Below are 25024 nucleotides of genomic sequence, written 5' to 3'. Positions count from 1 at the left end.
TTCGCGACGGCATTCTCTTCCAAAACAAGCCGGTTTCATCCATATTAAACACTTGTTCCGGCTTGTATCCACCTTCAGCGATAATGTTCTTGAAAGTCTGGTTCACGTAAGTTTCAGCAGCGGCAGTGTCAGCGGAAGCAGACTCCCCATGCAGGGAAACGCTTTTCAGGGCGAAGCGTTTCTGAAACTTCGCGAACCATCCTTTGCTTGCGGAAAAACGTTTCTGAGGCTGGGAATCAGTGGATGTCCCTGGTTGAGGATCATCTGCATCATCATCATCTTCAGCATGGTTGCCGTCGTCGTCTTTAGGTTCCTTTGCAGCAAAATTCTCATATAAGCTCAAAGCCTTTGTTTGGATGGTGTTCGTATCCAACGCTATGTTCTTCTTCCGGCAGTCGGCAATCCGCACAGCTAAAGCACCTTCCATGCGTACGATCGTTTTATTACGCGTTGTAACGACTCGCTTCGCTGATCTGCTAAAGGTGATTGCAGCAGTCTTTCTAATGTTCGCCTCGTCCTTCTTGATGTAGCGAACGGTGGATTCGTTGATGCCAAAATGGCGGCCGGCGGCCGCGTAACTTCTACCATCTTTTAACATGTCGAGAAGCGTAACCTTCTCAGCTATCGTCATCATCCTTCGGTGGCGTTTAGGCTCACTACCAGCCTTACTAGAAGCAGAACGCTTGGGAGGCAGTGTAACAGAAAGTTCAACAAAAAGTTCAACTTAAAACAGTCGCACACAGCACAGATTAAACTTCACAAACTTAAGAACGTCTACTCAGCAATACGCGGAAAGAGGAAGTGAACGATCCAGCCCCGCGAGAACTTTGATGATGCGGGTAGAAGATGCGGGCAAAACACCAATCACAGGCTAGATAACAAAACTTGAGTTTTGATTCGTCATCTATCAGCGCTTGAACCAATCACAACCCGTCTTACAGTACTATGGTGCGTTGGTTACTCATAGAAGATGCCCCCGCGCATACTGAACGTACGTAGATTAAGTACAATACCGTAATAATAATAAATAATGATAATAATACTGTACAGTAATAATAATAATAATAATGATTAATAATAATAACAATAATAATTTTATTAACAACAACAACAATAATAATAATAATAACAATAATAATAAAAATTTACGTACGCTATTTTACGCTCTCTCTCTCTCTCTCTCTCTCTCTCTCTCTCTCTCTCTCTCTCTCTCTCGTACGCTTACAGTATTCGAAATGTGATTTTTGCAACAAAGAATATTATTGGATGCAGTACTGTACTACGTACGTATACATACAAAAGATTCATGGAAAAGAAGCACATCCATTACAGTACACACCATTCTAATATGGTATGACTGCATCTGATTTGCGTTTCATGTTCGATTTAATTTTACTACGTACTGAATTATCGTATGATCACATTCTCTTTTCGTGTTTTATTTCTTTCTGTGCTGAATTATATATCATATGTAATGCAATGAACAATCAGTAAGAGCAGATATTACTAATTACAGTATTAATGGAATTACAGGTAACAAAATATCGTATTTGGTTGTCTTCAGATTTCGCGGTATTTTCGAATTTTCCGGAAAATCCGCGATATGTATATATATGGGTTATGGGAAAACCCCGCGAAGTGGTGAATCCGCGATTGTCGAACCGCGAAGTAGCGAGGGTTCACTGTACTGCAAAATGGGCTTCAAAAAAAGTAACCCCTGGGGGTTAAGGGTTGGAAATTTCCAAACACCCTGGGGGTAAAAGGGCTAAAGTAACAAAAAAAACTTCGACAGGAGACTTACGTTAACCTGCCAAACAGCGTACGAATACTCACGTTACTCTGGAGTTGATTCAGTCGTATTTCCCAAGAGAATGAGACCAACCAGACCTCTCTATGACAAAAACTAAGGCAGTTAGAGCAATTTTAAAAATATATACTGCAAAATGGGCTTGAAAAAAAATAACCCCTGGGGGTTAAGGGTTGGAAATTTCCAAATACCCTGGGGGTAAAAGGGCTAAAGTAACATATAAACTTCGACAGGAGACTTACGTCAACTTGCTCAACAGCGTACGCATACTCACGTTACTCTGGAGTTGATTCAGTCGTAACGTGTGCAAAATCTTCCCGCCGGACGATTCTTCTTTTTCCAACAGCGAGAATCCGTCAAAGGCCCGGCTCCTGTTCTGTCTTTCTATTTCCCGGATAACTGGAAAAACGGGAGAATCAATGAATGAAAAGGAAGATCTTTTCCGTTTAAAGGATGACATGTAAGATAGGATAGTAGAGTAATTCGTACATTTTAACTAACACTTGCTTGTGATCAAACTCTAGCATAGCATTAAAGGGATTTTGACGAAGGAAAAATCTATTTCTGGGGAGAGACCTGTGACGCCCAAGAAAAAGTCCTTCTTTACACTTTTTCTGATATAAATCTTCCAAATATACCAGAGAAAGATAAAAGCATGGAATGCAGAGGTTACTACCCTCGCGCGAGCACCTCGTTGGTGTCGTGTATACATCAGGGGCGTGTGAAAACCACTATTCACAGGCTGTCTTCCATTTAGATAACTCCTTCATCAAAGGGAAGGGCCCGCATAGGCAACATGCGGCCCACGGCCCTTGAGACTTTATAGGTTACTAAAACTATATTCAATTATACTGGAAATGATCATCATCATCAATAGTTTCTATGTAAACATTAATAGTAAAAAAAATATAACATAGAAAACTAATAAAACAAAAATGAGAATATATTGGACAAGTAATATATCTTGCATATGTATCAAGGATGTCCTTCGATCAAAGGGAATAACTGGTGATGAAGTGTGGGACAGAGGTAGATGGAGAACACTGGCCAGAAACATCGACCCCACATAAAAGTGGGAAAAGATGCAGACAAAGAAGAAGAAGAAGAAGAAGAAGAAGAAGAAGAAGAAGAAGAAGAAGAATATATCTTGCATATGTGTATTATCATGCATCCCTCACTCACTTGGATAGAGTAAAATGTAACCTCCAGCTGATATACACTTGCCCAAGCCTGTAGTAGAGTATCATTAAGCTGGGCTCCACAAGGCACTAGAAGAGTTGGAAAACCCAGGCTTACATGGCTGAGGACTATGAAGCGTGAAGTAGGAGATGATGAATGGAGAAGTATTTCATTAAAAGCTCAAGATAGAGACAACTGGTGAAATCTAACCGAGGCCCTTTACGGCAATAGGCGTAGGAGGACATTATGATGATAATGATGTAGTTGTGTCTATTACAAAATCTCGGATTTTCATAAAGTTATTTGTATATTTCCTAACTATACAAACCAGAATCATTTAGTAGGAGTAATGGCTTCAGCCCTTTGACCTTAACCTAAGACTTGTCAGGTCAGACAGTGTAACTTGAAGGCAGAAAGTTCCAGATGTCCAAAACATCTAAGAGAATTGTTACATATTGCGCAGCCAACAAATCACGTTGACACAAATATACTTCCTGATGGTTTCAAACTATTGGGACCTAGATATACGTCTACTTACTAATTACTTCTCTTGTAGTTTCCTTATTTCCTTTCCTCACTAGGCTATTTTCACTGTTGGAGCCCTCGAGCTTATAACATCCTGCTTTTCCAACTATGGTTGTAGCTTAGCAAGTAATAATAATGATATTGTAGGCTATAAAGCCTTTAAATATGCGGCCCCGAGACTATATAATAAGCTCCGGCGAGACATCCGAATGACTGAAGATATCAAGGCTTTCGAGAGGAAACTGAGGACTTTCTTGTTTTCTGAGTACTTTGATACTGTAGTGACGAATTAACAATAAACGTGCAATATGCAGTGTGAAATGTTGACTGCTTTTGAACGAACATGATAACTTGAATGTCGAGGTCCTGTAGAGAGTAGGTTCCCCTATTGTATAGGACCATAAAAACAGCTCTTGAAGTAACGTACAGTAAGTATTACCAAATGGGCTGGTTTACTATCCCATGAAATGCTAATGCTCTTTGGTACTGTGGTGGATTGAAAGTAACGACATCTGTTCACCTACTAACGATCTAAACATGATGAAGTCACAGGTGTTATAAGAGGCCCCTACCAGGAGACTGGTAGGCAGTCGTGGAAGAACCTACAATGGAAAGAATATGTCTGAACATATGGTCAATATGAAAAATGAACTTGTTACGTTGTGTTGTGGGTCGAAACCAAAGCCAAAGCTGAACTAGAGTCCAAACGGTCGAGTCTTAGAAGAAGCATTCAGGACTACTCGCCAACCGCAAAAAAGACTGCGGGAATCATGGCCCAAGTATTGTAGGGTGGTTCTTGAGCTGAAAATGAAGAATGTTCGAGTGAGCCTGAAGAGGTTTCATGTAGATTTAATATAAAATTAGATTCGATGGCTATCGTAGCAAGTCGAACTGGTGTGCAAACAGCGCGTACTGTACATTGCTTCCATCCTTCCTCTCGTTTGAGAGCACCAGCAATGTCTAAAAAAAACCAATTGCCTTAAATTCACGTTGCCTTCGTCGTTGTAAGGCCACACTCGCGAGGGATAGAACAACAACAGACATGCCACCCAATAGGAACAAGTACTGTACGTTGGAGAACAACAGGTACCAGAAAACTATCTCATTTACAGTTATCAAGAAATACAGCATATCATTGACTTCTTCAATTAAAATCCCTCAATCATAATTATCTGAAAGCACATTTAATGTAAAAGAAAAAGCAAAATATCAAAACAGCCACTTTATGAGAAGGCAGAGCAGTATATGTGTACGGAACCACAGGCTCCACAGCTGAAGTAAAAATTAGAGGTTTGCTCTATCTGGAAAGTGGGCGTGGCCTATCCTCCAACCACCATCAATTATAACTACCTCGTTAAATGTTTAAACAACCATCAGAGCATTGCTGAAGTCATGATCCTCTTAACGAACAATGGTTCGTATTCATGTAAAAATAAAGTACCTTAGAAATCTCACCTTTGGGACCAACACTTTTGAGAAACATCAACAGCGACTCCTCATTATATTCAGGCGCCTTTGAAGCATTAGTCTGCTCTTCCTCTGTTTGTACTCCTGTCTGTAAAGGGAGTGAGAACATTAGAGGTTTAAAAATGAACTATAACTACGCATATTCTATTATTAATATTACTATTATTATAGTTGTTGTTGTTGTTGTTACACTTTAGAAAATTTCGAAGAAACTGGTCTTCATGAATGAACATATCACAGTATATTAAAATGAACTACAAGTTAACCTGTGGATAATAACATTTTAAAAGTGTTTTGTATTTTTCTTATCTATAAAAACCCGAGTTGTTTATAGAAGGGATATTGGTTTAGCATATATTTCAGTTTTTAAGTTATAGATTGTTTAGTTTATAAAGATATTACATCAATTTTTTTGTCTGTATTTATCCTTCAAAACCACATTTTAAAAGTGTTTTGTATTTTTCTTATCTATAAAAACCCGAGTTGTTTATAGAAAAGATATGGGTTTAGCATATATGTCAGTATTTATGTTATAGATTATTTAGTTTACGAAGATATTACATCAATTTTTTCCTGTATTTATCCTTCAAAAAACAAAATCTCGAACAACTTACCTCCGATAATTCTAGGACTTGGCAGCCCTCCTCCGCCAACTCCACAGGATCAGTCTGGCATCCTCCGTCAGCAAGAGATCTGCGATGAACAGGAGAAATGTTGATGGATTATTGGTAAAATTATTTACCTTAAAGTACTACTATTATTATTATTATTATTAGTAGTAGTAGTAGTAGTAGTAGCTAAGCTACACCCCTATTTGGAAAAGCAGCATGCTATAAGCACAAGGGCTCCAACAGGGAAAAACAGCGCTGTGAGGAAAGGAAATAAGGAAATAAATAAACTATATGAGAAGTTATGAACGATTAAAATAAAATATTTTAAGAACAGTAACAACATTAAGACCAATCTTTTATATATAAAGTATAAAAAGACTTATGTCAGCCTGTTCAACATAAAAACATTTGCGGCAAGTTTGAACTTTTGAAGTTCTACCGATTCAACTACCCGATTAGGAAGATCATTTTCATTCCACAACTTGGTCACAGCTGGAATATGACAAATTCGAAGATAATTTGTATTTTTCCTAACCATACAAACCTTAGCTATTTACAAAGGGTATTACTTTTAGCGTAGCTGAAATGGCGAGCCATTAGAATTTAACGAGGGTGTATTACCCCCGCGCTAGTTAGCGGGGGGGGTAGGGGAGTGGTAGCTAGCTACCCCTCCTCCCCCTCACACACAGGTGAATACTCACTTTCACTTAGAGGTAGGACTTGTCTTGGGGGACAGGGCTGGCGGGCAAATATGTGTAAATAGCTAAGGTTTGGAGAAAACTCGAACGGAAAGCCCCCCCCCCCGCCAAAAATCCTTCCAGGGAATGACGGGGAAGGGCTAACCCAGGTTCAGGAATAGAGGAGTGTTGCTCAGATCTCCCTTAAGTTTCTCCTATTCTTGCAAGTGCCACGCTCTGTGTTTACGGGGTGAGACAGTGTTCTGGAAATACGCTCCAGAAGAACTCGCCAGGCTGGTCATGCTGCGAAAACCCCATTGGGAATCGTGGTCGCAATTGCCCTGGAGCTCGCGCGACGGGAATTCCTGGTGGTCGGCGGGCGATAACCCATAGACGAGCAATGGATACTGCAAGAAATAAGCCGACATTTGTGCGAAGAAACACTGTAAGTTCGCGCGACGGAACACCATCCGTCTACGCGATGGAAAAAACCGTTGGTTCGCGCGTGGGCGAACATTGGAGAGCATGAGCGTAGACGTGCAGGCACGTGGGCGTGTGGGCGCGCAGGCGAGTGGTCGTGCGGTTGCACGGGCGAGCGGTCGCGCGGTTGCACGGGCGAGCGGTCGCGCGGTTGCACGGGCGAGCTGTCGCGCGGTTGCACGGGCGAGCGGGCGCGCAGGCGAGCGGTCGTGAGGGTGGGCAGGTGGATGAGAGCGAGTCCGAGGCGGCGAACGCAAGCGTTAGCGCGATGGCGAGGAAACGCGCTGCCGCGTGGGCGAGGAGGACTGCTGGCGATATGGATCAACAAGCGATCGGTGGTGAGCTGGTGAGCGCTAACGCGCAGGTTGGCGATGGCGCGTTGTGATATGCCGACGCGATGGTCGAGCAGTATGCGCAGGTGAGCGATCGTGCGATGGCGAGCAGTATGCGAAGGTGAGCGATCGCGAGCAGTGATCAGCATGCGCAGGGTCGCGCGATGGTGATCAGTATGCACAGGGTCGCGCGATGGCGATCAGCATGCGCAGGTTGGCGGTCGCGCGATGGCGAACAGCATCTGCAGGTGGGCGATCGCGTGATGGCGAACAGCATACGCAGTTGAGGGTCGCGCGATGGTGATCAGCATGCGCAGGGTTGAGCGATGGTGATCAGCATCCGCAGGTGTGCGGTCGCGCGATGGCGATCAGCATCCGCAGTTGAGGGTCGTGCGATGGCGATCAGCATCCGCAGTTGAGGGTCGCGCGATGGCGATCAGCCTCCGCCGTTGAGGGTCGCGCGATGGCGATCAGCATCCGCAGTTGAGGGTAGTGCGATGGTGATCAGCATCCGCAGGTGTGCGGTCGCGCGATGGCGATCAGCATCCGCAGTTGAGGGTCGCGCGATGGCGATCAGCATCCGCAGTTGAGGGTCGCGCGATGGCGATCAGCATCCGCAGTTGAGGGTTGTGCGATGGCGATCAGCATGCGCAGGTGAGCTAGTAGCTGGCGAACCATGTTCCTTCAGAAGTGTTGGAGAACGTTGGCGTGCCGGCTGTAACACACGTGGGCGATCCGGAGATCGCTGGCGAGCTGATGATCGCTGGCGGGCTGATGATCGCTTACGAGCTGATGATCGCTGGCGAGCTGATGATCGCTGACGAGCTGATGATCGCTGACGAGCAGAAGGCTACGCGTGGAAGCCTGCGCAAAGAAGAAGAGTCCTTGACCCCGACCTGAACCGAAGTTCTAGATCGCGAGGGCGAACGTGGGCGCACAGGGCGCGTAACAGGAACCAACAGGAACCGCAGGGAAGATCATCTTGAAAGCGCTGACAAACAGGAGAGCGCTGATGAGCAGAAGGGCGCGCAGGGAAACCCTGACACGCAAGGGAAGAACCCCCGTGGGGGCAACCCTTTGCCCCGAAGGGATCGTTGTCCGCCGGGAGACTGATGTCCGTCGGAAGACCGCTGTCCGTCGGGCAGACCGTTGTCCGTCGGGAAGACCGTTGCCCGTCGGAAGACGAGATCAGACTGCTGTCCATCTGCACCAAGGCGGAAGATCGAGAAAAAGGAGTTGTAGGCTGCAAACGGAGATCCAAAAAGGCGCCTCAAGCACCCTTATAGGGAGATGAGAGGCCCTTACGACGAGGCGGACGGTGGGCCTTACAACGAGGGAGGCCAACAGCAACAGCAACAGCAACAGAAGAAACCTCCGAAGAGGAGTCTCTATGAGTGTACTCTCTCGCGAACGAAAGAGAAACACTTCGTGGAAGAGACTGGTCAGCCAGTGACCTAAAAGGAGCAATCCTCCGAAGAGGAGCTCCTGCAGTTGCCCAGCCCCTTGAGCGAAACTGCAGGTGCGACCGCTCAGCACCAAGAGCATAGTCGCACGAAAAAAAAAAAAAAAAAAAAGGCAAGAGAAGAACCCCCCAAAAGGGGAAAACTCAAGCCTGGACAGGAAAAACTTCCCTCGGAAGGAAAGTTATCCGCCCAAGGAGGCAAGCCTCCTGACTGTTCTAAAATGAACTGGAGAGCTGTCCGTCGACATGGGAGTACTACCAGTAGAAGGAGACGCCCCTGACGAAAATACAAGGGGGGGAGGCAGCAACAGCCGAATCCCCAGACAGCTCACACCGTTGCTATATTACAGAAACGAACTAGATCGGTAACTGTAAAAAAATAAAACAAATAATATTAGTACACATTCATTCCCCCGGGAAGGCTCCGAAGAGGAATCCCGAGGGAAAGGAACAAGAATTACACAACAGGCACGTGCCCTCACAACCACTTACACTCGCGGAAGGAGAGCTGTAACCAAAACAGAATTATAACAATTATAATTATGTAACTATGTAATTATGTAATTTAAAAATGAATGAACACTAAAGAAAGAACGAAAACCCCGAAAGGAATCGTTCTACAAGCTGAAAAACAAAAAACAACTACAATTAGATTCATAACTAATTGATACAAACGTACGGCGTAGCAACCCCCCACACGGAAAAGAAGCTAGGCTACAAGGGCGTAGTAACACGTAGTAAAAGGGTGAACGACCTCAAGACAGAGAGAGAGAGAGAGAGAGAAAGACATAAGTCAAACTCGATCGCCACCCATAAAATACGCCGTGGTGGCCTAACTGCCGAGGCCTCCACGTAGATATCGTACACTACACACACATATCTGAAAAGGAAACTTACTTATTTCTATACTCAAATATATATACAAACATGAAAACATGTTTACATATATATTGAGTAAATGAAAAGTAAGCGATTAAGTAAAGACAAAACAGACAATGGCTGCCAAGCGAGGACCAAGACAGAGACGTCGGTCACAGTCCGAGCCAAAAGTTAAAGTGAGTATTCACCTGTGTGTGAGGGGGAGGAGGGGTAGCTAGCTACCACTCCCCTACCCCCCCGCTAACTAGCGCGGGGGTAATACACCCTCGTTAAATTCTAATGGCTCGCCATTTCAGCTACGCTAAAAGTAATACCCTTTGTAAATAGCGTGGTTTGTATTTCGGTTACGGAACAAAAAACTTTTAGATCACTGTGTAGTATTGAACCTCATGATGGAGAAGGCCTGAAATGTTATTTTTATTAATAAAATAAATTTTTGAATATACTTACCCGATAATCATGTAGCTGTCAACTCCGTTGCCCGACAGAATTCTATGGAGGGATACGCCAGCTATCACAATACTAGAAGGGGGTGTACTTACCAGCGCCACCTGTGGCCAGGTACTCAATCATTTGTTGTTGACACCTCCTCAATTATTCCTCGGTCCACTGGTTCTCTCTGGGGAGGAAAGGGAGGGTCGATTAAATCATGATTATCGGGTAAGTATATTCAAAAATTTATTTTATTAATAAAAATAACATTTTTCAATATTAAACTTACCCGATAATCATGTAGCTGATTCACACCCAGGGAGGTGGGTGAAAACCAGTGTACAAGATTAAAGGATAGCTAAGTATCCCATATTTCATATAACAGTTATCTCAAATAACAATGAAATAATAAGTACCTGGTAAGGAAGTCGAATAGAACCGTTACTCTGCCTCTTTATTTAAAGTTCGTCTTCCTTACTGAGCGCAGCGTTCCTCTTGGAGGCTGAATCAACCCAAAGGTGCCAAAGTACACGGGGTTGCAACCCCTACTAAAGGACCTCTACCAAACCTTTAACCCAGGCGCTTCTCAAGAATGAATAGACCACCCGCCAAATCCAAGGATGCGGAAGGCTTCTTAGCCTACCGTAACAACCATAAAAAACAACAATAAAAGTATTCAAGAGAAAGGTTAAAAAAGGTTATGGGATTAAGGGAATGTAGTGGCTGAGCCCTCACCTACTACTGCACTCGCTGCTACGAATGGTCCCAGGGTGTAGCAGTTCTCGTAAAGAGACTGGACATCTTTCAGATAAAATGATGCAAACACTGACTTGCTCCTCCAATAGGTTGCATCCATTATGCTCTGCAGAGAACGGTTTTTATTAAAGGCCAACGAAGTAGCTACAGCTCTTACTTCGTGGGTCCTTACCTTCAGCAATGCAAGGTCTTCCTCCTTTAGGTGAGAATGTGCTTCTCTGATCAGAAGCCTTATATAGTACGAAAGCCCATTCTTGGACATGGGTCTCGAGGGTTTCTTGATGGCACACCATAAAGCTTCTGACTGTCCTCGAATAGGTTTAGACCTCTTCAGATAATATTTGAGAGCTCTGACAGGGCAAAGAACTCTCTCTAGTTCGTTACCTACCATGTTGGAGAGGCTAGGTATTTCGAACGATCTAGGCCAAGGACGTGAAGGAAGTTCGTTCTTTGCTAGGAATCCAAGCTGAAAAGAACATGTTGCAGATTCGGTTGTAAAACCAATGTTCTTGCTGAAGGCATGAACCTCACTGACTCTCTTAGCTGTTGCAAGGCAAACGAGAAAAGCAGTCTTGAGGGTAAGATCCTTGAAGGAAGCTGACTGGAGAGGTTCGAACCTAGATGTCATAAGGAACCTTATGACTACGTCTAGATTCCAGCCTGGAGTGGAAAGACGACGTTCTTTAGACGTCTCAAAAGACTTGAGAATGTCTTGAAGGTCCTTGTTGGAAGACAGGTCCAAACCTCTGTGACGGAGAACTGAGGCCAACATGCTCCTATATCCTTTAATCGTAGGAGTAGAAAGGGATCTCTCATTCCTAAGATGTAGAAGGAAGTCAGCTATTTGGATCACAGAGGTATTGGTAGAGGATATTGAATTGGCTCTACACCAGCTTCGGAAGACCTCCCATTTAGACTGGTAGACTCTACGAGTGGAAACTCTTCTAGCTCTGGCAATCGCACTGGCTGCCTCCTTCGAAAAGCCTCTAGCTCTAGCGAATCTTTCGACAGTCTGAAGGCAGTCAGCCGAAGAGCGTGGAGGTTTGGGTGCAACCTGTCTACGTGTGGTTGACGTAGAAGGTCCACTCTTAGAGGTAGAGTCCTGGGGAAGTCGACTAGCCATTGCAGTACCTCTGTGTACCATTCTCTTGCAGGCCAAAGGGGAGCAACCAGCGTCAGCCGTGTCCCTTCGTGCGAGACGAATTTCTGCAGAACTTTGTTTATTATCTTGAACGGAGGGAATGCGTACAGGTCGAGATGGGACCAGTTCAGAAGAAAAGCATCCACATGAACCGCTGCAGGGTCTGGAACAGGGGAACAATAAAGCGGAAGTCTCTTGGTTATGGAGGTGGCAAACAGATCTATGGTAGGTTGACCCCACAAGGTCCAAAGTCTGTTGCACACACTCTTGTGGAGGGTCCATTCTGTGGGAATGACCTGATTCCTTCTGCTGAGGCGATCCGCTGAAACATTCATATCGCCCTGGATGAACCTCGTGACCAGAGTGAGGTTTAGACCTCTTGACCAAATGAGGAGGTCCCTTGCGATCTCGTAAAGGCTCCTCGAATGGGTCCCTCCTTGCTTGGAGATGTAAGCCAAGGCTGTGGTGTTGTCTGAATTCACCTCCACCACTTTGCCTAGCAGGAGGGACTTGAAGTTCAACAGGGCTAAATGAACTGCTAACAGTTCCTTGCAGTTGATGTGGAGTAATCCTTGTTCCTTGTTCCATACTCCTGAGCATTCCCGTCCGTCCAAGGTCGCACCCCAGCCCGAGTCCGATGCATCTGAGAAGAGATGAAGATTGGGGGTCTGGATGGCCAATGATAGACCCTCCTTGAGAAGGAGATTGTGCTTCCACCACAGGAGAGTGGTCTTCATCTCTTGGTTGATAGGGATAGAGACTGCTTCTAGAGTCGACCCCTTGTCCCAATGAGCAGCAAGATGGAATTGAAGAGGGCGGAGGTGGAGTCTTCCTAGCTCGACAAACAGGGCCAGTGATGAGAGGGTCCCTGTGAGACTCATCCACTGTCTCACTGAGCAATTGCTCCTCTTCAGCATGCTCATGATGCACTCTAGGGCTTGGTTTATCCTGGGGGCCGATGGAAAAGCCCGAAAATCCTGACTCTGAATCTCCATTCCCAGGTACACAATGGATTGGGAGGGAATGAGTTGAGATTTCTCTATATTGACTAATAGACCTAGGTCTCTGATTAAGTCTAAAGTCCAATTGAGGTTCTCCAGACAACGACGACTCGTGGAGGCTCTCAACAGCCAGTCGTCTAGGTAGAGGGAGGCTCTGATGTTCGATAAGTGTAGGAATTTCGCTACATTCCTCATCAGATGAGTAAAGACCATAGGAGCTGTGCTTAGGCCAAAACACAGGGCTTGGAACTGATAGACAACCTTTCCGAAAACGAATCTCAGGAAAGGTTGGGAGTCTGGATGAATGGGAACGTGAAAGTATGCATCTTTCAAGTCCAACGAGACCATCCAGTCCTCCTGTCTGACCGCTGCTAAGACCGACTTGGTCGTCTCCATCGTGAACGTCTGCTTGGTGACATACTCGTTGAGAGAGCTGACGTCCAGCACCGGTCTCCAACCTCCTGTCTTCTTGGCCACAAGAAAGAGACGGTTGTAGAAGCCCGGGGATTGATGGTCCCGGACTATAACCACTGCCTTCTTCTGCACAAGTAGCGACACCTCCTGTTGCAATGCTAGCCTCTTGTCCTCTTCTTTGTAGTTGGGAGAGAGGTTGATGGGCGATGTGGTCAGAGGTGGTTTGAGGCAGAATGGAATCCTGTAACCGTACCTCAGCCAACTGACAGACTGTGCGTCTGCACCTCTCTTCTCCCAGGCTCGCCAGAAGATCTTGAGTCTGGCTCCTACTGTTGTCTGGAGAAACTGAGAGTCAGTTCTTTCCCTTAGATGTCCTGGATCCTTTCCTAGACTTGCTCCTGTGAGAGTCTGGGCGGGAGCTTCCTCGGCTGGGGGCTCTACCACGAAAGGGCGGTATGAACCTCGTAGCCGGGGTATCAGCCACTGGGGAGCGATAAGTCTTGGGGACTGAGGTGGCAACCTTAGACTTACGAGCCGATGAGGCTACAAGATCGTGCGTGTCCTTTTGTATCAGGGCAGCAGACAAGTCCTTAACTAGCTCCTCGGGAAAGAGGAACTTTGAGAGAGGAGCAAAAAGGAGTTGTGACCGTTGGCAAGGTGTAATGCTGGCGGAAAGGAAGGTACACAGTTGTTCCCTTTTCTTCAACACCCCTGATACAAATAACGACGCTAGCTCACCCGATCCATCTCTGATGGCCTTATCCATGCAGGACATTATTAGCATGGCAGAATCTTTGTCCGCAGGAGAGGTTTTCTTGCTGAGGGCCCCCAGGCACCAGTCGAAAAAGTTGAACATTTCAAATGCTCTGAACAACCCTTTCAGTAAATGATCCAGGTCTGAGAAGGTCCAACAAACCTTCGAGCGTCTCATAGCAGTTCTCCGAGGCGAGTCCACCAGACTTGAGAAGTCAGCCTGGGCAGAGGCAGGTACTCCTAAGCCTGGTGCTTCCCCTGTGGCATACCAAACGCAACCTTTCGAAGCGAGCTTCGTTGGAGGGAACATGAAGGAAGTCTTGCCAAGGTGTTGTTTAGACTGCAGCCACTCCCCTAAGATCCTTAAAGCCCTCTTGGAGGATCTAGCTAGGACAAGCTTAGTATAGTTGGACTTAGCTTGTTGTACGCCCAGCGAAAACTCAGATGGTGGAGAGCGGGGAATAGCAGAGACGAAGTGGTCTGGGTAAATCTCCCTGAGTAGAGCCAAGACCTTACGAAAATCAATCGACAGTGGAGAAAGCTTAGATTCGTCCACGTCTGATGAGGGATCAAGGTGTGCCTCCTCATCATCCGACACCTCATCAGCAGAGGGTAGCGAAGCTATCGGACCAGAATGCTGAACCGCAGAGTCAGAACGGGTAGGAACAATAACAGTGGTTTCCTCTTCCAGTAACTGTTGAGGGAAAACCTGAGGCTCAGACTGCAAAGGCTGAACAACAGACGAAGCAGAAGGCAGGCGCATGGGTGAAGGAGGTTGACTCCTAGCAAAAGAGGTTGAACCCAAGGATTGCACAAGCTGAGCGGAGGACGGAGGCGGAGTAGTCCGTTCCTGTTCCTGTGAGATGAGCGGAGCATGATGAGGTTGAGGCTGCGCAGAACAAGGTAAAGTTCTCGCAAGCTGAGGCTCCTGAGGCGCAAGTCCAGGGTGTAGAGGAGCTTGCCTTGAGGAGGGTTGAGCTCGCTGCAGCGATGGCTGAGCAGACAGACTCACGGAGGGGAGAGGTTGTTGTACCCCAACCGAGAGTTGCACCACTGGTGGAGCAGCAAGGGGAGGCGGAGGAAGAGTGGAATAACTCTCCTGATCCCAAAGCAAGGGTTGCCTTAAAGAAGGCTGAGGCTGAACACCACTGGGAACAGCGAACTCCGAAAGTGGCTCAACATCGTACGCCTGGCAGATGGTGCTGCGACCAGGCGGAGCAAGTGCAGGCGGGGCGAGCACAGGCGGAGCGAGAACAGGCGGAGGGAGTGTAGGCGGAGGAGGAGGTGCAACACTCTCAGCCCGACACTCACGCATCAAGTCCGAAAGCTGAGCTTGCATGGACTGAAGCAGGGTCCACTTGGGATCGGCAGAAACGATAACAGACTGAGGTAAAGTCACAGTCGGGCTCTGTTTTGGCAGAACCTTACTCCTCTTGGGCGGAGTACAGTCGACAGATGACTGAGGCGAGTCAGAGCTGAGCCAATGACTGCAACCTGGCTGAGCACTCGCGGACTGGACTCTACGTTTAAGCGGTCTCGAGACCTGAGACCAACGTTTCTTCCCTGCTAGTTGATCAGCGGACGAGAATAAGACGGGCTCAATCGTCTGCAGGTGGGAGTGACGGTCTAAGGAAGACACGCCCGCAACCACCGAGGATAGTTCTGTGCGCCTAACAAGGCCTGTCGAACCCTTAAGCCCTTCGACATTGCTTCTCCCCTGGGCATGGGAGCTTGCAAGAGGTCCCGGACTGGGAGGACGACTGGCTCGCACAGAAAAATCCTCACGCACCACACTGGCACCACTAGCACTTGGCACTGCACCGACACTAGCACTCGTCACAGCACTGGCACTAATTCCACCCACTGCACTCTTGACCTTCAGTTCTTTAACTTCGGCCATCAGAGACTTATGGTCACTTACCACTGATTCTACTTTATCGCCTAAAGCCTGAATAGCACGCAAAACAACTGACATATCAGGCGGAGGGCACACAGTAGGTTCGGGGGTAGCCACTACAGGGGTAGGAAAAGGTAGGGGATCATGAGGTGAGGAAAACATAGAAGAGTGAGAAGAACTTCTCCTAACTCTACCTCTCTCTAACTTAGATGAATATTTTAAAAGACGGACAAATTCCAATTCCGAAAGTCCGGCGCATTCCTCACATCGATTTTCTAATAGACAGGGCCTGTCCCTACAGTCAGAACAAGCGGTGTGAGGATCTACCGAGGCCTTCGGAATACGCCTATTGCAAGACCTACATCGTCTATGGGAGGGGGCTTGCGAAACGTCAGACATCTTGTTTCAAAGAGTTAGCCAAAGGGTGATCCAAAAACAAGCAAAATTCGTTAACCGTTATATCAGTATTATATAAAAGCTATCTAGCTAATATAAGAAGGATTCCAGTAAAGCGACAGCCGTTAATCTGAGAGAATACTTCACCAAATATCCGTGAATAAACTCGAAGACCATAAGCGTATCCCAGAACGTCTAGCCGGAAGCACGACAGAGGAATAATTGAGGAGGTGTCAACAACAAATGATTGAGTACCTGGCCACAGGTGGCGCTGGTAAGTACACCCCCTTCTAGTATTGTGATAGCTGGCGTATCCCTCCATAGAATTCTGTCGGGCAACGGAGTTGACAGCTACATGATTATCGGGTAAGTTTAATATTGAAAATTTTAGAATTAACTGCATACCTAAACTATAAAAAATTCATGTGTTCTTTAAAATCACATTTTTTAAAGAGTAAATAGTATTTTTCTTAACTATACAAACCTCATCGCTGTACTAGGAGTACTGTAAGGTATGATTTTGGCAAGGCTGGTAACTATTATTTAGAAGAATATAATCAATTTATAAAGGTTATTCAAGTAAAAACTAGAAGCTTTTCCAAGATATATCGTAGGTCCTTTTAGGAAAGGAGATATCCTAGGGGGACAAACTCCTTTGGTTGAATAAGAAGGATCCAGGTCCCTAGATAAGGTTAGGTAGGTGTGGTTAGTTTACATGTTCCTGTTTTTCCGTCCTTCCAATTTAAGCATTTCTCCAACTTATGTGGATTATATATAAAGGTTATTCAAGTGAAAACTAGAAGTGTTTTCATAATATATCGTAGGTCCTTTTAGGAAAGGAGAAGTCCTAGGGGGACAAACTCTCTTGGTTAAATAAGAAGGATCCATATCCATAGGTTAGGTTAGGCAGGCGTGGTTAGTTTATATATTCCTGTTTTCCATTCTTCTGATTGATGAATTTCTCCAACTTATGTGGATTGATTTAAGGTTATCTGCTTTTAACGGACAGTGTAATACACTTGTTTTATTAAATTTTTTACAGGTTATATAGGAAATATTTATTTCAATGTTACTGTTCTTAAAATACTTCATTTTTCCTTGTTTCCTTTCCACAATGAGCTATTTTCCCTGCTTGGGCCCCTGGGCTTATAGCCTCTTGCTTTTCCAACTAGGGTTGTAACTTAGCAAGTAATAACAATAATAATAATAATAATAATAATAATAATAATAATAATACAGTAATAATACTGAAATAATAATAATAATAATAATAATAATAATAATAATAATACAGTAATAATACTGAAATAATAATAATAATAATAATAATAATAATACAGTAATAATACTGAAATAATAATAATAATAATAATAATAATAATAATAATAATAATCTATCTAACATAATTATCCATTTAAGTATTAATATTAATATTTGAATTAAAAAATCCATTTTCCTACCATAATAACTTTATAATTTCCAAAATTTCAGTTCTAAAAACGACACGATCGCTGAAAAAATAAAGGATTTACTTATTTTTCAAGACATTAAAGTACCTTGACATTACCATAGCCTCTTTTACGTACTTAGCCGATTATGCGAACGATCTTAACGACGGCTACTTTATACCTTAAACCTACAACTGATTAATTCTAGCCTAGACTAATTAAAAACCAAAATATAGTTTTTAATATTATTAATCATTATTTATTTCATGAAGGACCGAGTTATGTAATAAAACACCTCAATAGCCTGCACGGCCTGTACTTAACTTAAACGCTAAAGTTATTAGTAATTTGCTTAAGACAAATATTTAAGATAGTTTTGAGTAGCCTGAACGTAGTAGCAGGTAGGCTACTAGGTATCCTGCACATGACCTACCCGTAGGCTACTCGGGCAGCCTACGGTTAAGGTACAGTTAAAAAACACAGCCTGTAATCAACTTAAACATTGAAATTAATTGTAATTTACTTAAATCAAGTCTTTAAGCAACAGTTAAGTACCCAAGACGTAGTAGCAGGTAGGCTACTAGGTATCCTATGCATGACCTACCCGTAGGCTACGCAGTTAAGAAATACGGCCTGTACTTAACTAAACACTAAAGTTAATTGTAATTTAATTAAATCAAGTCTTTAATTTACAGTTAAGTACCCTGGACGTAATAGCAGGTAGGCTACTAGGTATCCTATACATGACCTACCCGTAGGCTACGCGGACAGCCTGCAGTTAAAAACTACAGCCTGTACTTAAACAATACAATTAATTATAATTTACTTGAAACAAGTCTTTAATTTACAGTTAAGTACCCTTGACATAGTAGCAGGTAGGCTACTAGGTATCCTACGGGTGACCTACCCATAGGCTGGGACCTACCCGTAGGCTACGGCAGCCAGCGTACGGTTAAGGCACAGTTAAATACGGCCTGTAATGTAATTTACTTAAAAACAAGTCTTTAAGGTAGAGTTAAGTACCCTAGACGTAGTAGCAGGTAGGCTACAAGGTATCCTACACATGACCTACCCGTAGACTACATGTGTAGCCTGCAGTTAAAAAATATAGCCTGTACTTAACTTAAACACTAAAGTTAATTATAATTTATAAAAAAACAAGATTTAAAGTACAATTAAGTAGCCTGGGCGTAATAGCAGGTAGGCTACTAGGTATCCTACACGTGACCTACCCGTAGGCTACCTGTAAAGGTGCAGTTAAAAAATACAGCTTGTATTTAACATAAACATTAAAATTAATTGTAATTTACTTAAAACAAGTCTTTAAGGTACAGTTAAGTACCCCGGACGTTTTAACAGGTAGGCTACTAGGTATCCTACGGGTGACCTACCCATAGGCTGGGACCTACCCGTAGGCTACGGCGGTCAGCCTACGGTTAAGGTACAGTTAAAAAATACGGCCTGTAAATGTAATTTACTTAAAACAAGTCTTTAAGGTACAGTTAAGTACCCTAGACGTAGTAGCAGGTAGGCTACTAGGTATCCTATGCATGACCTACCCGTAGGCTACGCGTGTAGCCTGCAGTTAAAAAATACAGCCTGTACTTGACTTAAACACTAAAATTAATTATAATTTATTAAAAAACAAGATTTAAAGTATAATTAAGTAGCCTGGACGTAATACCAGGTAGGCTACTAGGTATCCCACACGTGACCTACCCGTAAGCTACGCGTGTAGCCTGCAAGTTAAAAAATACAGCCTAAACTAAAGTTATTTATAATTTATAAAAAAAACAAAATTTAAAGTACAATTAAGTATCCTGGACGTAATAGCAGGTAGGCTACTAGGTATCCTACACGTGACCTACCCATAGGCTACCTGTAAAGGTGCAGTTAAAAAATACAGCCTGTACTTAACTTAAACATTAAAATTAATTGTAATTTACTTAAAACAAGCCTTTAAGCTACAGTTAAGTACCCAAGACGTAGTAGCAGGTAGGCTACTAGGTATCCCACACGTGACCTACCTGTAGGCTACGCGTGTAGCCTGCAGTTAAAAAATACAGCCTGTACTTGACTTAAACACTAAAATTAATTATAATTTATTAAAAAACAAGATTTAAAGTATAATTAAGTAGCCTGGACGTAATACCAGGTAGGCTACTAGGTATCCCACACGTGACCTACCCGTAGGCTACGCGTGTAGCCTGCAAGTTAAAAAATACAGCCTAAACTAAAGTTATTTATAATTTATAAAAAAAACACGATTTAAAGTACAATTAAGTAGCTGGACGTAATAGCAGGTAGGCTACAAGGTATCCCACACGCGACCTACCCGTAGGCTACGCGGACAGCCTGCAGTTAAAAAATATAGCCTGTACTTAACTTAAACACTAAAGTTAATTATAATTTATAAAAAAACACGATTTAAAGTACAATTAAGTATCCTGGACGTAATAGCAGGTAGGCTACTAGGTATCCCACACGTGACCTACCCGTAGCCTACCTAGCCAGCCTACGCTAAAGGTAGTTAAAAATTATCACCTATACTTACTGCTCCGTTTTCCAATTAGATGAAAAGCTAGCTCCTCCTCCACTCTTTTTCGAAAACATGATTTAATAAAGAATATATTAAATAAATATATTCACATTCCAAAAAAAAACTAATGTCAAAATTCGCTCTTTTTCGAAGACAGGAATTTTGGATGGGCGATTTCGAGACAGTAGTAGGTTTTGGGTGGGTCAGTCTTTGTAACGGCTCCCCCAATTAAGCCTTTTTTTATTATTATTATTATTATTATTATTTTTACAAGCTAAGCTACAACCCTCTAAGCAACAACCCTAGTTGTGAAAGCAGCATGTTATAAGCCCAGGGGCTTCAATGTGGGTGAAAATACCCCAGTGAGGAAAGAAAATAAGGAAATAAATTAGATTATTATTATTATTATTATTATTATTATTATTATTATTAATATTATTATTATTATTACAAGCTAATCTACAACCCTAGTTGGAAAAGCAACAGGCTATAAGCCCAAGGGCTCCAATGGGGTAAAAATAGCCCAGTGAGGAAAAGAAATAAGGAAATAAATTAGCTTATTATTATTATTATTATTATTATTACTGTATTATTATTATTATTATTATTATTACAAGTTAAGCTACAAACCTAATTGGAAAAGCAGCTCAAACGAGGAAAAATAGCCCAGTGAGGAAAGGAAATAAGGAAATAAATTAGCTATATAAGAAATGAACAAAATAGAATGTTTTAAGAATAGTAAGAACATTAAAATATTATTATTATTATTATTATTATTATTAATATTATTATTATTACAAGCTAAGCTACAACCCTAGTTGGAAAAGCAGCTTAAACGAGGAAAAATAGCCCAGTGAGGAAAGGAAATAAGGAAATAAATTAGCTATATAGGAAATGAACAATTAAATTAGAATGTTTTAAGAATAATAAGAACATTAAAATATTATTATTATTATTATTATTAATATTATTATTATTACAAGCTAAGCTACAACCCTAGTTGGAAAAGCAGCTTCAATTGGGGAAAATAGCCCAGTGAGGAAAAGAAATAAGGAAATAAATTAACTGCACAACAAAAATTAATAATTAAAATAAAATATTTTAAGAATAGTAACGACATTAAAACAAATCTTTCTTATACAAACTATAAAAAGAGACATTATTATTATTATTATTATTATTATTACAAGCTAATCTACAACCCTAGTTGGAAAAGCAAGATGTTATAAGCCCAAGGGCTCAAACAAGGTAAAAATATCCCAGTGAGGAAAGAAAATAAGGAAATAAATTAGCTTATTATTATTAATATTATTATTATTATTATTATTATTATTATTATTATTATTATTATTATTACAAGCTAAGCTACAACCCTAGTTGTGAAAGCAGCATGTTATAAGCCCAAGGGCTCAAACGAGGTAAAAATAGCCCAGTGAGGAAAGAAATTAAGGAAATAAATTAGATGATTATTATTATTTTTATTGTTATTATTATTATTATTATTATTATTATTATTATTATTATTATTATTATTACAAGCTAATCTACAACCCTAGTTGGAAAAGCAGCTTGCTATTGGCCCAAAGGCTCCAACGAGGTAAAAATAGCCCAGTGAGGAAAGAAAATAAGGAAATAAATTAGCTTATTATTATTATTATTATTATTATTATTATTATTATTATTATTATTATTATTACAAGCTAATCTACAACCTTAGTTGGAAAAGCAAGATGCTATAAGCCCAAGGGCTTCAACGGGGTGAAAATAGCCTAGTGAGGAAAGAAAATAAGGAAATAAATTGGCTTATTATTATTATTATTATTATTATTATTATTATTATTATTATTATTATTATTACAAGCTAAGCTACAACCCTAGTTGGAAAAGCATGATGCTATAAGCCCAAGGGCTTCAATGTGGGTGAAAATAGCCAAGTGAGGAAAGAAAATAAGGAAATAAATTAGATGATTATTATTATTATTATTATTAATATTATTATTATTATTATTATTATCATTATTATTATTATTACGAGCGAAGCTACAACCCTAGTTGGAAAAGCAGCTTCCTATAAGCCTAAGGACTCCGATGGGGGTGAAAATAGCCTAGTGAGGAAAGGAAACAAAGAAATAAATTAACTATAAGAGAAATGAACAATTAAAATAAACATTTTTAAGAATACTGTATTAATAGGCTCCAACGGGGTAAAAATAGCCGGTAAATGAATTAACTATATACGAAATGAATAATTAAAATATGTTTTTTAAGAATAGTAAGAACATTAAAACATATCTTTTATATATAAACTATAAAAAGAGACTTATGTCAGCCTGTTCAAGATAAAAACATGGAATCTATGACTTATAAAATGCAACAAATTTGATCTTTGAACTAACCCTTGACCTTACTAAATAGGTCAAGGTAAGATATATGTGTAGTATAAGTATATTAAATTTTCCTTACCCAAAATATGTATTTTTTCAATTTAAAACAGAATTCTAACACATACATATAAGAAAAAAGTTAATTAATTGACCATAGAGCTAACCCTTGACCTTATAAAATAGGTCAAGGTAAGATATTATGTGTAGTATATTAAATTTTCTTTACACAAACTATGTATCTTTTTTTTTAATTTAAAACAGAATTATAACAAATACATATAAAAAATGTTAATTAGTACATATATATATATATATATATATATATATATATATATATATATATATATATATATATATATATATATATATATATATATATATATATATGCAGTTAATTCTAACAGCCATGTCTTCTAACCTAAGGCTCAATACTAATTATTCTAGAAGTTTTATTCCACCTACGACATGATTGTGGAATGATCTTCCTAATCAGGTAGTTGAATTTCAAAACTTGCAGCAAATGTTTTATGAGTCTCTTTTTATATTTCATATATTAAATATCTATTTTAACATTGTTATTGGTTTATTATTATTATTATTACATCTCTCTCTCTCTCTCTCTCTCTCTCTCTCTCTCTCTCTCTCTCTCTCTCTCTCTCTCTCTCACTCAGTTCACTGACTTCCATTGTTTTAATTTCTTTTGTTTAAAACAAAAAAGTTACGTATCACAAGCAAAGATATGAGAGAGAGAGAGAGAGAGAGAGAGAGAGAGAGAGAGAGAGAGAGAGAGTTTATTCATACGATAGCTTAATCTTGAATAAATAATGTTTAATAATCGTACATGAAAATATATTTATCCACTATCTTCTAAGATAATGAAGATAGGACTAAACGTATTAATGATAATGACTTGGATAATGAAAATTGTGATAATTATGGGAAGAAGATAATAGAATAATGATAGAGATAGTGAATGTAAGATGTTGAATATTTAGATCATATTTTGGAAACTATTTCCATTTTCAAAAGTTTTCCATATATAATTCAAAGCTAAAATATAAATAAAACTATAAAAAAAAATTGTTAAATGAGGTTATTGATAATTAGATTAAATAATTATCAGATAATTAGGCCTATTTTACTTGAAATCTGACCTTCAAAGATGTTGAACTTAGACCTATGATAAGAAAATTATGTTCATTTTGAAATATAAACTAAATTAACAGACATTTTAACATATCCTAATCAAAGAAGGATATATATGTTAATATGTAATAAAACAGGATAATTAGAATAGATAATTAATAATTAAAGATAATAAAAAACTTGAAGATAGACATATGATAAGAAACAATTAGAAAAATATCCAATTCATTTTGAAATATAAACAAAATTAGCATACATTTTAACATATCCCAATCAAAGAAGGATATATAGGATAATATATATTAAACCAGGATAAAGAGGATAATAGATCATTAATAATCACATATATTAAATAACTTAATTGAATAAAATAGACCAATTCATTTTGAAATATAAATTAAATTAGCAGACATTTTAACATATCCTAACCACAGAAGGATGTATAGGATAATATATATATTAAACCAGGATAAAGAGGATAATGGATAATTAATAATTACATATATTAAATAACTTAATTGAATAAAATAGACCAATTCATTTTGAAATATAAAATATATTAGCAGGCATTTTAACATATACTAAACAAAGAAGGATATATAGGATAATATATATTAAACCAGGATAAAGAGGATAATAAATAATTAATAATTACATATATTAAATCACTTAATTGAATAAAATAGACCAATTCATTTTGAAATATAAACAAAATTAGCAGACATTTTAACACACCCTAATCAAACAAGGATATATAGGATAATATATATTAAACCAGGATAAGTAGTATAATAAATAATTAATAATTACATATATTAAATAACTTAATTGAATAAAATAGACCTATTTAGGCCTTTATAACATACCCTAACCAAACAAGGATATATAGGATAATATATATTAAATCAGGATAAATAGGATAATAGATAACTAATAATTACATATATTAAATAACTTAATTGAATAAAATAGATCTATTTAGACAAAGAAGATAATAAATAATTAATAATTACATATATTAAATCACTTAATTGAATAAAATAGACCTATTTAGACAAAGAAGATAATAAATAATTAATAATTACATAAATTAAATAACTTAATTGAATAAAATAGACCTATTTAGACAAAGAAGATAATAAATAACTAATAATTACATATAATAAATAACTTAATTGAATAAAATAGACCTATTTAGACCCATGTTCACTTTACATAACCAAAGAACCACGTGGTCAACACCTATAAACAGCTGATTCATGGTCACGTTGGTATGAATCATAACAAAAGTTACAAA

At 40.4% G+C, this 25024-nt stretch overlaps 1 protein-coding gene across 1 annotated transcript in view; it reads right to left on the bottom strand.

Annotated features, from left to right (window-relative positions):
• The window catches only part of LOC137625743 (cytoplasmic dynein 2 intermediate chain 2-like), a 52441-nt gene extending 32037 nt beyond the window's left edge, over positions 1 to 20404 (bottom strand). Inside the window, exons 1-4 of the mRNA XM_068356635.1 lie at positions 20213 to 20404; positions 5593 to 5671; positions 4967 to 5066; positions 2082 to 2206 (exon numbers count right to left, since the gene is read on the bottom strand). Coding sequence (XP_068212736.1) covers positions 2082 to 2206; positions 4967 to 5066; positions 5593 to 5671; positions 20213 to 20271 — 363 coding nt within the window. The 5' untranslated portion in view covers positions 20272 to 20404. The remainder of the gene's footprint in view (positions 1 to 2081; positions 2207 to 4966; positions 5067 to 5592; positions 5672 to 20212) is intronic.
• Between the last annotated feature and the right edge of the window lie 4620 nt (positions 20405 to 25024).

Source organism: Palaemon carinicauda, chromosome 32 (genome assembly GCF_036898095.1).
Source record: "Palaemon carinicauda isolate YSFRI2023 chromosome 32, ASM3689809v2, whole genome shotgun sequence".
Taxonomy (NCBI): Eukaryota; Metazoa; Arthropoda; class Malacostraca; order Decapoda; family Palaemonidae; genus Palaemon; species Palaemon carinicauda.
Note: the sequence above shows the minus strand (reverse complement) of the source record. Positions and strands in the feature narration are given on the sequence as shown.